The sequence below is a fragment of the Argiope bruennichi genome, chromosome 6 (genome assembly GCF_947563725.1).
Source record: "Argiope bruennichi chromosome 6, qqArgBrue1.1, whole genome shotgun sequence".
Classification (NCBI taxonomy): Eukaryota; Metazoa; Arthropoda; class Arachnida; order Araneae; family Araneidae; genus Argiope; species Argiope bruennichi.
This window is the reverse complement of record NC_079156.1, coordinates 93,253,048-93,266,979: the sequence shown is the minus strand read 5'-3', so window position 1 is coordinate 93,266,979 and position 13,932 is coordinate 93,253,048. Positions and strand designations below refer to the sequence as shown.

The 13,932-nt window shown below is 26.9% G+C and overlaps 1 protein-coding gene across 2 annotated transcripts in view; it reads right to left on the bottom strand.

Annotated features, from left to right (window-relative positions):
• The window catches only part of LOC129971400 (lysosomal alpha-mannosidase-like), a 35,419-nt gene extending 26,770 nt beyond the window's left edge, over window positions 1-8,649 (bottom strand). The window contains exons 1-7 of one of the 2 annotated variants that reach the window (XM_056085137.1): window positions 8,388-8,649; window positions 8,052-8,154; window positions 7,112-7,285; window positions 6,127-6,320; window positions 2,584-2,689; window positions 1,150-1,247; window positions 988-1,059 (exon numbers count right to left, since the gene is read on the bottom strand). In XM_056085137.1, the coding sequence (XP_055941112.1) occupies window positions 988-1,059; window positions 1,150-1,247; window positions 2,584-2,689; window positions 6,127-6,320; window positions 7,112-7,285; window positions 8,052-8,154; window positions 8,388-8,477 (837 nt within the window). In that variant the 5' untranslated portion in view covers window positions 8,478-8,649. The remainder of the gene's footprint in view (window positions 1-987; window positions 1,060-1,149; window positions 1,248-2,583; window positions 2,690-6,126; window positions 6,321-7,111; window positions 7,286-8,051; window positions 8,155-8,387) is intronic. The other variant, XM_056085136.1, reaches the window with a different exon arrangement.
• Between the last annotated feature and the right edge of the window lie 5,283 nt (window positions 8,650-13,932).

The following is a 13,932-nucleotide window of genomic DNA, read 5'->3' as shown; positions in this document are numbered from 1 at the left end:
AATTTATTTGTGAAATTAAGTGGCTTAGTTAATTTGAGTAATATTGTTAAAATGCAGAAAATTTAACATCTGATATTAAATGTATAAATTGTAGTTCAGTAAAAATTTAAGTTCATTTTTTAAAAATTACTTTCATTAATTATTTTTTGATTCATTTTTAGATTGATAAACTACCACTGCTGCGAAAAATAAAATAGTAATGATTCATAAAGCAAAAATTTTGAGTTTATTCTTATATGCAACAATGACAACAAAGAGAATATAACTAAATATGGTATCAATTAATTAAACTACAGAATCAAAATATATAGAAGTTCCAACTGATTTTAATTCAGCTAGAGAAGTGTCTCATTTTAAAGCTATATGATGGTTAGTCAGATAACAAAGAATGACAACTGAGCTGTTCCCCTCATAGATTTCTCTAAACTGCCACACTGATATAAAGATGTTTGGCACATGATGGCAGATTCAATGCATATCAGGTCCATACACAAAGATCTTAGCATAATATAAGGACCCTTTCCATACATAAATATATTAATACAAAAATTTCCCCTCCTCCTTGACAGAATGATAGCAAATAGAGTGAAGTGCAATTTAGCTAATAATTATTTTGGTTAGATTCGTTAGTTCAATTTGGTTAGATTCAAATAGTAATATGATATTTAATTTTGGGGGTGTAAAACTTAATATAATCAACATTGATAAAAAAATATTTATTAGTAGATGCATGTTAAAATCTATAGTAATTTAATCTATAGTTATTTCAATTTAAAGAGTTATTACAAATAATTTATTACTAGCTGTTTCTTTGCAGTTTCAAACAGAAGTTAAAAGACCACTGAGTCTAAATGATCATTCCCCCACCCCCTCCTCTCCCTGTATTGGCAATATAAGAAACCAGATACAAATAAAGTAAACAAACATAAAGAATTAATCTACATAAAAATTTGATGGATAAAAGAGACTAGTAAATTCACAACTGACTTGATCTTCAGCAATTTTTATAAAATCCGATACTCGTTGTTCCACATTGTAGCCTTTTAATTCAGGATCATCCTGGAAAGAAATTAAGACAGAAATTTTAATTCAAGAAATCTACATTGTCTAATTAAACTAGCAGGAATGAAGACAGAATGCAAAATTTACCATAATTGGTGGATCATCACAAAGAAGGTCAAAACAAAATCCAGGAGGTGGACTGTAAGAATTTGGCAATGCACCAGTGAACAAATCAGCTCTAGCCCCTAAAAATATGTAATTACAAGATTGAAGAAGAGAAAATATATATATGTGTGAATAGAGGATTACAATCCAATTTTTAAAGACCTCAAAACTATTGTGGAGTAAAATTCAGACATAACTTCAACTAATTTTGAATACTAATATGAAATATATATACATATTTCCAAACAATCCCAAAATAAATAAATAAATAAAATATTATATATATATATATATTAATAGGCATTAGAGATGGCAAAACAATTGCAGGAGGAATTATTATTTTTGAAATTTAAAGAATTTTTTAAAACTGTGCTGTTATTTAATAAATTATCAAAAAAAAACTTTTATTAAAAGTATCACAAAAAAACTTTTTCTGATTCGAAATACAGAATTTGAATTCATTTAAAGAGAATAAATAATAATTCACAATTTTAAATTCATGTTCTGAACCATTCAATGAATTTAATATTCAAATCTGCCATAATATTACTCATGTAATCACTTGCCAATAGAAATATTTTTGTCTAAAACAAAACTCAGAAATAAGTTAATCTATTAATTATAAAAATATATCTTTATATCCTTTATATCCAGACAAAAATAGCCTTTAAAAATTATATCTAAAATGTACAAGATAATAAATACATATTAAAAATAAATTATTTAAGTAAATAATAAATATAACAAAACTTAAATCTTGCAGAATATAGAAAGTATATTCAATACAGTTCCCAAGATAAAAGCATTCTATAGTAATATTTTATACTTGTAGAACTACATATGATTATTGATAAAACACATTTGTATTAAAAAAGACAATAACTCCTTAAGTTTTTTTTTTCTTCTTCTTTTCTTTTTAAACAGAATAATGAAGTTTAAATTAAGATATATTATTGATTTTTCACAGTTTCATTTGGTTACAATGTCTTGTAGCTTAAACAGTATTTGAAAATGATACAGAGATAGGGTTAGAAGAGCAAAAATTATTGTCTGGTCTATTGAATTTCAGACATGACACCTATTTGAAATTTATTGCTAAAAACTTCATTAAATTAATTTTATATCAGTAAAATGTTAATATTTTAGATGATCCGAAGGTAATATATAGATAAGTGAATGTCATTAAGCAGCAAGAGATCAATTATCATTTGATACATGCAGAGCTTTAACAGTGCTCAAAATGAACTTAATTAATCTGAATAGAAATTTCAAGAATTACTCTTATTAATGAAATTGATATTTATAATTAATCATACGAGTTACTTTCAATAAAAGATTTTTTTTTTTAATGACAGAAGCTCCATACACATAAATAATTATAGAAGATTTTGAAATTTGATTATTGAACTTACAAACCTAAGTTTGGACTTCCTTTCCAAACATGCTCCATTGTCTGTGTTTTTTGTCTGTTTTCTTTATCTTGATAGTCAAGACGTCCAAAAAAGAGACCATCAAAAAACATCTAAATATTAGGAACACAGTCTAGTTAGAATCACAAATGAAATTATTCAATTATACTAAACTCAATCTCTCATTTTTACTTTTCCACGTAAGAAATATGCAGAAAGTATCATATTTGACAAAAAATTTGAACTCAAGATTTTGACGATTATCCACATTTCAGACATCTTTCGGTTGATCTGTATTTTAACAAATATGTAAACACATTAATTAAAAAAAAACCATATATCAAATTTGACAAGTGATTTTGAGACTACAATTGTATTTCTGTGTCAAATTTTGGTTCCAATCAGTTGGAAAAAAAGCATCTAAAACACCAATTCAATTTTTGGGTACTATTAACCACATGCTAAAGAATTATCACCAAAAAAATTTGCCAAAGATTGCAAGAAAGATTCAATAAAAATGTTAAATTCATGCCAAAGACGAATATTTTGTAACTATTATTTGTCAAGCAAGGCATTCGTGGTATTATCCAATGTCCAAACTTTTATACAAGGTATGACAAGATAACACCTTTATTATAGAGAAAGCAAGAAAGTTTGGATGAGTTGAATTTTTTTTTAACTTTTTGTTTCTTTTTAAATAAATAACATTTAAGATCTCAAAAATGTTTAATATCTTTAAATAAAATTTTAATTCTTGAAATTAAATTATTACTGTTCACTAAATTTAATTTTTGTAACAGTTTAGCGATACAAAAAAAAATGCAAAACTATTTTACCATATCTTGATATGATAATATGCAATTCATATTACCAATTTAATGTAGAAAACTATATTACATGGTATTTTATCTTTTCTTCATAATTCATAGGATAAAAATTTCATATTAATTATACACTGATACAGTTATTAATAATTATACAATAAAATGAAATAAATAAAGATCACAATTCATTAATTATAGAGCATTAATTATACCTTTTTTTAACTTTAAATTCCATTTAGCATAGAGTGTCTGGAGTCAATGCATCCAAAAGTAATGATTTAAAGTAAAAAAATAATGTGTTATTAATAATAAAAGTATCTAGCTAATAAAAGAAAATTGTTTCACTTTTTTTTTTTTTTTAATCTAAAATTTTAGCCCAAGTTTGTGCATGATTCAATACACAATTGCTTTTGGTCATTTTTTTGCATCACATCAAAAAATAAATGTCTCAGATACATGATCATCAAGAAATTGAAAATTTTAGCATTTGAAGTCTTTCCATTACAAACAATTGGGTAATATCAGAAGATATGCACTTGAAACATTTTATCTTTGCAGCAGAATTGATAAATAGTATAAATTTATAAGAATATATTTTAATACACAAGAGACTGATTATCATTTGGTTATGTTCAGAATTTTTAATAGTATTAAGCATGATCTTCACATAAGAAAGTTGTCCATTTTATATTGTATTTGAAATAAATAATTTCATGTATCTACATATAAGCCTCTACATTTGAAAACATTTTAGTTTTGGACATTCAGCATCTCAGAAGTTTAGACAACATTATTTTAATTATATCAATTTTCTAGAAATTACTTAATTTACACTTTTATGCAAAAAATAAAAAGCACTTTTCGATTACTGTAATGTAGATCAAATGTGCCTTTTTTTATAAGTAAAGAGTCTGATTTTAACAAACACACACACACACTCAATTAATAAGTCATAGTAATTTTAAGAATCTTTTGAAATTTTAACTGTGATTTCTTTCATTCTGAGAGGCATAATTTGTACAAATAAAAAGCAGTAAGAGATAAGCCAGTCTACATTGTAACACAAGAGCAAAAGAGATAGAAATTTTTCCCTTCAGTGATTTTAATATGAGATTTTTATAGGGATTTTTTTGACATATGTCTATTTAGGAAAGGGAATCTCAGGACACTTTAAAAGAATGTTGTAAGTATTAAGGATTTTTATCTTTTTACTTGGAGAGTGAGAAAATGCTTAATCCAGCAGTTTTATAGTGTGTGTGTAGAATTAATTAAATAAAAAAATGTGGAGTTGGATCAGGGATTAAGAGAGCATTTTAGAATGAAGTAAATATTAACTAAATTAAGATAAAAATGAGGAAATTAATTAAGATTTAAATTAGATTAAGATATATCAGTATATATATATATATATATATATATATATATATATATATATATATATATAACCAATCTAAAGTAAGAAAAAGTTTGAAAACGAAACTAAAATGAAAACAAAACAAAACAGTTTCGAAATCGCAACTAAAATTTATTACCTATTTAAACTAAAACCAAAAAGGAACTTCATAGTATTTAGAGAGCGCAATTGCAGCTACTTCTAAAACACAGATGAATTGATACAAAAGTATTAGAATCAAGTTAATAGGAAAAACAAAAATCAAATAAAAATTAAACCAAAAAAATTATTAAAAAAATATTAAAAAAAGAATCCGGCCTGAAGACTTTTTCAAGGGTCACCCTCAGGCAGGGATTCAAATAAAGGGATTTTTTCTGTGAGGACATACAGACAGAAGTCTAATAATGATTCCTCGTGACCCGAAAATCCCCTGAAATTATGCTCAAGAGATATACCATTTTAACAGAAAGGAAATACAAAATAACAAATTAGAAAAAAATAACCACAAAGTAAAAATACAATAAAAACAATAACAATAAAAACAAAAACAGCATTAAAATTAAAATTAAAATTAAAAACGAAAAGGCTAGAACATACCATCCAACAGTCAAGGAAACTTTAAACAATCGATTGTGATTTCCTGTTTTTAAAAAAGTTAACGGTAAATTATGTAAAAGGCACCCAGCGCCATCTATTGAGTGATCCAATATGCACTAAAGTTCTATTTTATTTTAAGCCAAAGGATTAATCCCAAACCATACCTTGTTTAATTAAAAAATTGACATTACAGTAATTCCTAGGAAAATCATTTTTAATTAAATTTTTAAGGAGGATATTTGATGCTTCAATATAAGAGTTTTTATTATTGCAAACCCTTTTGATCCTGTTAACTTGTGAGAAAATTAGATTTTTGAAAATTTTAGAGTTTAGATTGGAATGGTAGTTACATAGTTTTGTTATTTTAAAGTTGAAATCATCCCTTTTATCGTATATACCAACTATTGTTTTATCATTAGCAATTTCGATTTTTAAATCCAGAAAGGTAGCCTCAAGTTGATTTTTATTTGTATCTTTTAGAATTAAATCTTTTGGATAGCAATTAGTAATAACATTAGTATTGTCGAAGTTAATCAAAAGTAGGTCATCAATATATCTCCACCCGTTTATTAAATTATATTTAATCATTTTTTTCTCATAGTAATGCAGGAAAATATTAGCTAAAGCACTTGAGAAAGCTGTCCCCATTGGAATGCCCTTGTTTGGAATTTTTGTTTTTCCTATTAACTTGATTCTAATACTTTTGTATATATATATATATATATATAAAGGGTACCTGGGCAAACAATGAAGCTTGTTCTCTAGAATGACCAAATGGATCTATCTGCCATGCAACTTTGGGAACACCACACTTGCCAAAAGTATCATTGAGGACTCTCAGCCCCAAAGTCATCTGATCAATGATAGAATTGTAGTGAGCAGCAGCTTCATCATTCATACTCCAACCTCCACCAATGAATTCCAGTTGGCCTGAAATTAAACACTGCGATGAACTGGAAAATAAACAAACAAACAAAAAACAAAGTTCCTTAATTTGGGATCTTATTCCCATTTAAAACACTTTAACATGATGCCAAAGTTCTAAAATAAATAGAAAAATATATTAGATCGAAAAATCAGTAAATTCATTATTGCCCAATCTTATTTATGAGGTAGTTACATTTCATTGTTTCTTTTTCTCCTTTGTGAATATGTATTCCATAGCACCTAAGCATTGTCTTATATCAGACTAAGATTTTGAAATCCAAAAAGACAAAATTATTAATCTTCTTTTCTTTGCTTGATTTTTGAGGTATGGCAATAAATTCAAAAGTCATCTTTACATTTGGAAATTTTACAATATTTCAATTACCTTTTAATATACAAGTATTAATAAATAAATTCTTTAAAATGATGTAACAGATTTTTTTGATAATTATAAAAATTAATTAAACAATTAGGGGGGTTGGAATTTTTTTATTTTACAATGATCTTAATCTTGATATTTTAACACAATTTAAAAGAAATTTATTCTAATCTATGCTTTAATTTAAACTGGGTATTAAAAGTTAAACAGAAAAAGAAACAAAAATGTTTAGTTAACAAATTTTAATAAAATCTTTCAAATTAAGTTGCTTTTCTTTTCAAAAATGTTAAATAATTAAAAAGAGAAAAATTCTATGCAAGTTTACATGATACCAAAAATTATCTAAGAAGCCTTATTTAAGGTCAAAACTCTGATATAAAAAATACTTTTGAAAAATATGCATTCAAAGTCTTACCATTACAAACAAGTTTTTTCACAGAATGACGTATTGAGTCATGTTGTTCATTCCACCATCTTGAGAAGAAGGCAGACTCAACATAGATGAACTTTTTAGAAGGATCATGTATCAAACTCTGAACAACAGAATCAATAATGTATTGAACTCCAGCACGTTGTATGGATTGATTGGCTAGTAAAAAAATATGATCATCAGTAAAAGATAGTGAATTCTTTAGTCTAAAGACTTCACTATCTTTTTATAATATACAATTTTTGACAATATAATGCATTAGAGAAAAATAAAAAAAAAATTATATAATTTAACTAAAAATTATATAACTTAAACTAAATCATTAGCATTACAGCAAACATTATTTAAAAAATTTTCAAAAGCTTATGTATTATTCAACATTCAAAAAGGTACATATTCTAAGAAATGAAGTAAAAAATATTCAATTAATTATAATGAATTTTGTTCTGCTTATTAATCAATATATTTTTATAGTTTAAAAAAACTTGTACATTCTGAAAAATTAAAATTAAATAGTTACTTAAAAGTTATTAAATTCATGCTATGATCATGAGTTCAAAAATAATACAATCATGTTTACCATCATATTTCATTAAGTTCTTAATAAACAGATGGATAAATCAGATAATTTAAGAAAAGCACTTTAAAAAATAACTAAATGCAAAAATTTATCCATTAACTGTAAAAAAAAAAAATTATTACTTTAGCAAATTTTTATACAGTCGGTAAAAACAAATACTAGAAAAACATTAAGAATTAATATGATACAAAATAATTGAGTCATCATACAGAACTAAAAACTTACTCACAATAAAACAACGGAGAACTTAGCGATCATATTAAAACAATAGATTTATTGCTAAGTATTCATATAAATAAATAATCAATTTCAAGTACATAAAGTTTCGTAAAAATTTAAACGAACCTCCATAAAAGTACTGGTCCACTGTTTTTAGCCATCCGACATCATTATGAGTATGGCAGACTAAATGAACATTCAATTTGTCTTCCTCTCCCGTAGGGCAACCCTGAAATATATTACTTATAAGTAATTTCAAAATAAAATTGAAGAAAAAGAAAAGTTTACAAACGCTGTTTTTTGGAATGTAAATATTAAATTAAAAAATCTCTTCTCCTTCATATAAATATCTAAAAATATATATCTATATATACATTTCATGTATTCTTTATCTTTTGACAGACAAAAATTAATCCATTAATTTAAAGAAATGATCAAGAGAAATTAATAAAGTATTCATACCTTATAACCATATTTCAAGTCATTTTGAACCGGGAACGAATTTACACATGTGACAGCAATAACAAACAAACTGAAAATTAGATACTTCATATTAATAGAGCCAGAACGAAGTAACACTTCAGTGTAATCCCTGCTTCTACAATAGAATAAATTTATTGAGTATTTAAAGTTTATATTTTGAAAGTTGATAACTTATCGAACAATATCAGCATCAAAATAGAAGCAAAATTTTTATTTACATCATGTGATTTCACTTTCGGTCATCGTCACTTCCGCTGATTGAGCGAATCCAAATCTCGCTGTGAAGGGTTTAATAGTATTGGGAAATTTATTTTTTTGGAGGAAAAAAAAAAGGAATAAATATTTATATTTCTAAGCTTGGATTTTATTTACTAAAAGAAGCAAAACAAATTTTGATAAATTATGTTCCTCTGCACGTCTTGAACCTTATATTGAAGAGGATCGAATATATAAGTTGGAACTCTCCCCGTTGGCCAGCTTTTGATTGGCCAGCTTGACCACCTTTCGACAATTTGATACCACGACCAAATACCAAGTTCATTTATCTTTCTTGTATTGCTTTTGAGTTAACGAACATACTCGTAAGAACGGACCGATCTACACGATTTCATGAATTAATTCCAACTTTATTAAAAATCTACAGTTCTGTTGGTGAAATAACGAATTTCTTTTACTTAGATCATAGTGTTTTTCAGTTTTCATGTATAGACAAGAAAAATGAAGGAGATTTCTGTAAATGAGCATCTTCCAAAACCGAAAGAAATCTTCAGGTATAATGTAAGGACTAAAACCCAAAATTATCCGTGAAGTTTGTTGGGCTTTTTTGAGCTCTGAACACAAAATGACTATCAAAAATTGTTGGCGATTTTTTTGAAGTTTCAGTTAGAGTTTTAATTAATTTAAATTTAATCAAAATTTTGACATTCTTCTGTGATAACTTCTGATCAAAATCTAAAAAAAGAATACCAATTTAATAATTATGTAAATTTTTCTTAATTTGTGGTAATTTTTTAAAAATTTTTGCTTATTTTCAACAATGAATTATATCATTGCTTTGAAATTCAAACATTTTTCATTATTCCATCAAATATTTAATGTCTGTTCGTATCAAATATTTTATATCTGGTAATTTGTCTGTCTGTGACAAAGGAAGCTCAAAAACGTTTGTGGCAGGATGGATGAAATTTGATGAATGGTCATAATACCAGATTTGCAGATTCCTTTACAAAATTTTCAGCATTTTCCATTCAGAGGAAGCCTGTCTGTCCGGATAATCGAATATAAACTAACACGATAACTACAGTAGAACTAGATGGTGTGGCGGGTTTGCAATGTGCGAGGATAGAACCTGGGACCTTGTGGTTCGCAGCCCAGTAACATGACCACGATACAAAAGCAATTGCCCGTGTAGTGCAGCTGTTAGCTGGCTTATAAGCTTTCACCACAGACTCTCCCTCCAGTGAGTCGAACGATATGGCTGTTGAGTGGTGTTATATTTTAGCTGTTGAGCATTTCGCCTATACCCATTTGAGTAGCGTCAAGCGTTAAGACATTCGTGTGTAGGTGAGTGGTTGCAGATGCTGTTGCTGCGTCAAGTGAGTCTGACGACTTTGGTTGCGGATAGATGGCCCCACAACAGCTATACGAAGGTTGAAGTTTCATCGTCCGAGGTCACCAATATGGAAGATTGTGATGAGCGAGGATAGAACCTGGGACCTTGTGGTTTGCAGCCCAGTAACATGGCCACGATACAAAAGCAATTGCTCGGGTAGCGTAGCTGTTAACTGGCTTATTAGCTTTCACCACAATGGAATAAAATTCGATATATTTATTGCTTATCGAATTTTATCTGTCTATAGCTTTTTAGCATCTATAGTGTAAGACCAATTAAAGTGTAAGCCAAATCCAACAATGGGTTGACCGTCGAAAATCTCAAAAACGAAATGGCTTAAATATTTCAAATTTGATATGTGATTTTGTGATTACAACTGTAGTTCTGTGTCAAGCATTTGGTTTTTATACGATGGGTAAAATACATTTAAAACTCATTTTTGGATACGATTAACCGTATGCAGGAATTAATCATCAAAGAAAACTCGTCACGGATCACACAATAGATTCAGAAAAAATACTAAAAGTATAACAAAGGTTAATATTTCGTAACAATTGTACGCCAACGCCATGCTCGGCATTTTCTACCGTACTCAAAATCATTCATTTTTTGCAGGGGACAACACCTTTATTAGAAAGTAAGCGAGAAAGTTTTGGAAGACATTTCCAATGATTATCTAAGTATTCTCATTTAATTTCATGAACAACAATGAACTTTTTATTTTTTATATTTACTTTTTGTATATGTTTTGCTGTTCCTTCTCAGATTAGAACTGTGATTTTTCTAATAAATATCTTTCATTATCATTAGAGCTTCAGAATCACAATCTCCATGACATTGCAATTCTCGCCTTACAAGTGATCTTTCAAAAATTCTAAATGCTACCAAAAGTTTTTGTGGTTTCTAACAGATCGTTGTAGCTTATAATATTCATTTTTCTTATTTTGTTTTATTTCCCCATTGCTTTTAAATTTAAATTTTTCAATCATCAAATTATTAACGGAAATAATTGCTATACATTTAGCATCAAACGATTTCTATATTTTAAACTCAAACATAAGTTTTAAATTTTAAATTTAAAAAACATTTCTCAGAAATAAATAAAACAATAATAAATAAATAAAGGAAAAAACATATCTATATTTTTAAGCATTATATTGCTTGAGAATAAGAAAATGGTTATTGAATATAATCGTTTGCAGTTTTAGAACTCTTTAACTTCTGATTTCAAAAGCTTTATTCTTTATTTATTATTTATACTATAACGTTGCGTCAATTAAACTTAAAAACGGAAGCATTTTCGGATACCAAAAGGTGTGGATTTTAAAGGGAACAAATAAAACAATTTCGAAAATTTTTAACAAAACGAGGATTTTAAGGTAGTCACAGATCTTAAAGAAATTACCCATTTGAATAACATTAAAAATAAAGAAAAAAAAATAATGTATTCATTTTTTACCGACAAAAAATTATATTATGTTGATTAAATTCAACGCCGAAATTCAAAATAAGTAGCATATAACTTCTTAAAACCATAACAAACAGGTTGAATGTAACGATTGTAAGCTCTAAGGGATTGGACTTATACCGATTGTTGTTTCCCTTTGTCAACTCATCCTTCATAGAAAAATCTTAAATAGAGTGGAACGATCACTTCGGAACTAACAGTGCCTTAAACTATGCTTCTTTACTCTTCTAAAAACAATTCTGGACCTTTTCGGAAATTTGTTATTAGTAAATAATCCTATCAATAGACCTTTCACAATTCCCTTTATCGTTTTGGATTTCTAATCAACTCTGTTAAACATAATATTGGGTATCAGAAAATTTTTTTTTATTAGTGTATGTAATATGTATTTTATTAGTGTATGTCGTCTTCTGTAATTATATCTTGATTCTGTTAATTTTTACAAATTAATTTTTTTAGGAAGAATGTAAAATAATTACAAAGTTTGCCAAAAAAAAAAAAAAAAAATTATGGTTGGTGTAGTTGAACGGTGAAATAGTTAGTCTAGTCATATTATGCCAGAATTTTTTTTTTTTTAATTTTTAATTCGGAATGGGTAGAATACTAGTAAGAGCGGATTTCTTAAAACTTAGAAATAAATTTATTCCTTGACATTTATATAATTTACAATACCGAGAAAACATGAAAAAGAATTAATCATTTCTGTGTACAGCTGATTTTATTCAAGAAAGAATTTTTTAAAAAAGAATAAATAATTCTGACTCGTAACAGATTTCACTAGAAAATTTCTATTTTTTAGATGATTACAGTCATCGTGTTAAAATGGATATTACTTATTTATTTTATATTAAATTCATTTTTGATACCTGGATAATACATATATTATCGTCTGCTTAAAAATTCAAACGAGTATTGTTCGTTTCAAAAAATAAAATAAAATAAATAAATAAAAAAATCTTCAATCGCAGTGTTTTTTTTATTTTATGCATTTCGAAATATGTTTGTGTCAAAGATCACTTCGTGTTTGCCGTTATTATACAATTCATTAACTTGAATGAATTGATAAAGAATTTCTTATCAAGAGAAATTTGGCCAATTAAACCATGGGTAAAATAAAGAACATTATTCAGATGAATCATTCATAGAGTTCTGCGTAAAGTTTTAAATTAAACCTCACATTAACTGCTATTATATACATTAACTAATTTGGTTACGCCCAAAGCAGGCCTCGAAAACTCCACCCATGAGATTAATAATTGTATTTAGTTGTCCTAGTTGAGCCGGTTGACATAATGAAACATTAAAATGGGTAAAAATTACTTCATTTACGTAAAATGTATGTTTTGCTTTCAGAAACTTGCATACTTGTTTAGATTAACTTCTTATATGGGCAGAATTTTCATGTTTAATTTTATTGTTTTTAGCTCTATATGAAACAGTAATTATTATCTATTTCTTTATTTGAGCTTTTTCCTTTGGTCACGTTTATTTTATTGTTGCGATATCATTAAAACAACTTAATAAAAAGAGTGTTTGGAAATCAAATCTTTTATCTTTTTTTGTTTGCTTGTGTTCTAAAGATGACTAGACAGAATGTTGTAACAATAAAAAAAATTTCACTCAGAAATTTTAACTAATTTTCTTGGTAAGAAATTTATGACTGCGAAGCACGATCTATGGAATAATGTCTCACTCTTATGTTCGTGTTTGTATATACATAATACAAAAGCAACTACGTGGATAAAGTTTGGTAAGCGGTTCCTTACATTTCCAATGTAAATTACCAGTATTAAGTTTTAGATAAAATTCGTCATTGGAAAGAGGTATTTTCCGTAACACATACACACTTTTAATCAACTATTTATATGAACATATTTTTATTATGTTATGGAACTACTTGAAGATTCACCTTTTCTGCAAAGAAATATTTAGTACGTGTGTTGTTTTTCGCATAAAATAAAGATACTATATAATTTTTAATTATTACATTTGTTTAACATCATGTTGCTACTCATGTCCAAAGCAAAATGTAGCACATAAATTAATTAACGGCGTTTGTTGGCATATTAGAAGATGTGCCCACGAAGACGGGTTATTATTCTGTTAAAAATATCTCAGGAGTGACAATCACAGATTAATTAATGAAAAATAAAATATGATGCACATTGGCAAACTGCTGAAGAAATTTTTTTTGAAATTTTTTTTATTATTTGTGATACATTTTAGATGCAAATATATTCTAAAATTAGAAGTTTTGTTTCCTTGCAATTGGATTTTCTGTTTACATAATATTCATGAATAGTCAAATCGAAACTAATGATTAAATCAGATTGAATCAAATAATGATTCATTAACAGAAAAAAAAAAGCAATATCAAATACAAAGGAAAGTAAAATAAAAAATGCTGAAAAGAAATGTTAACATTGTCCTTCAGTTGTGTCCCT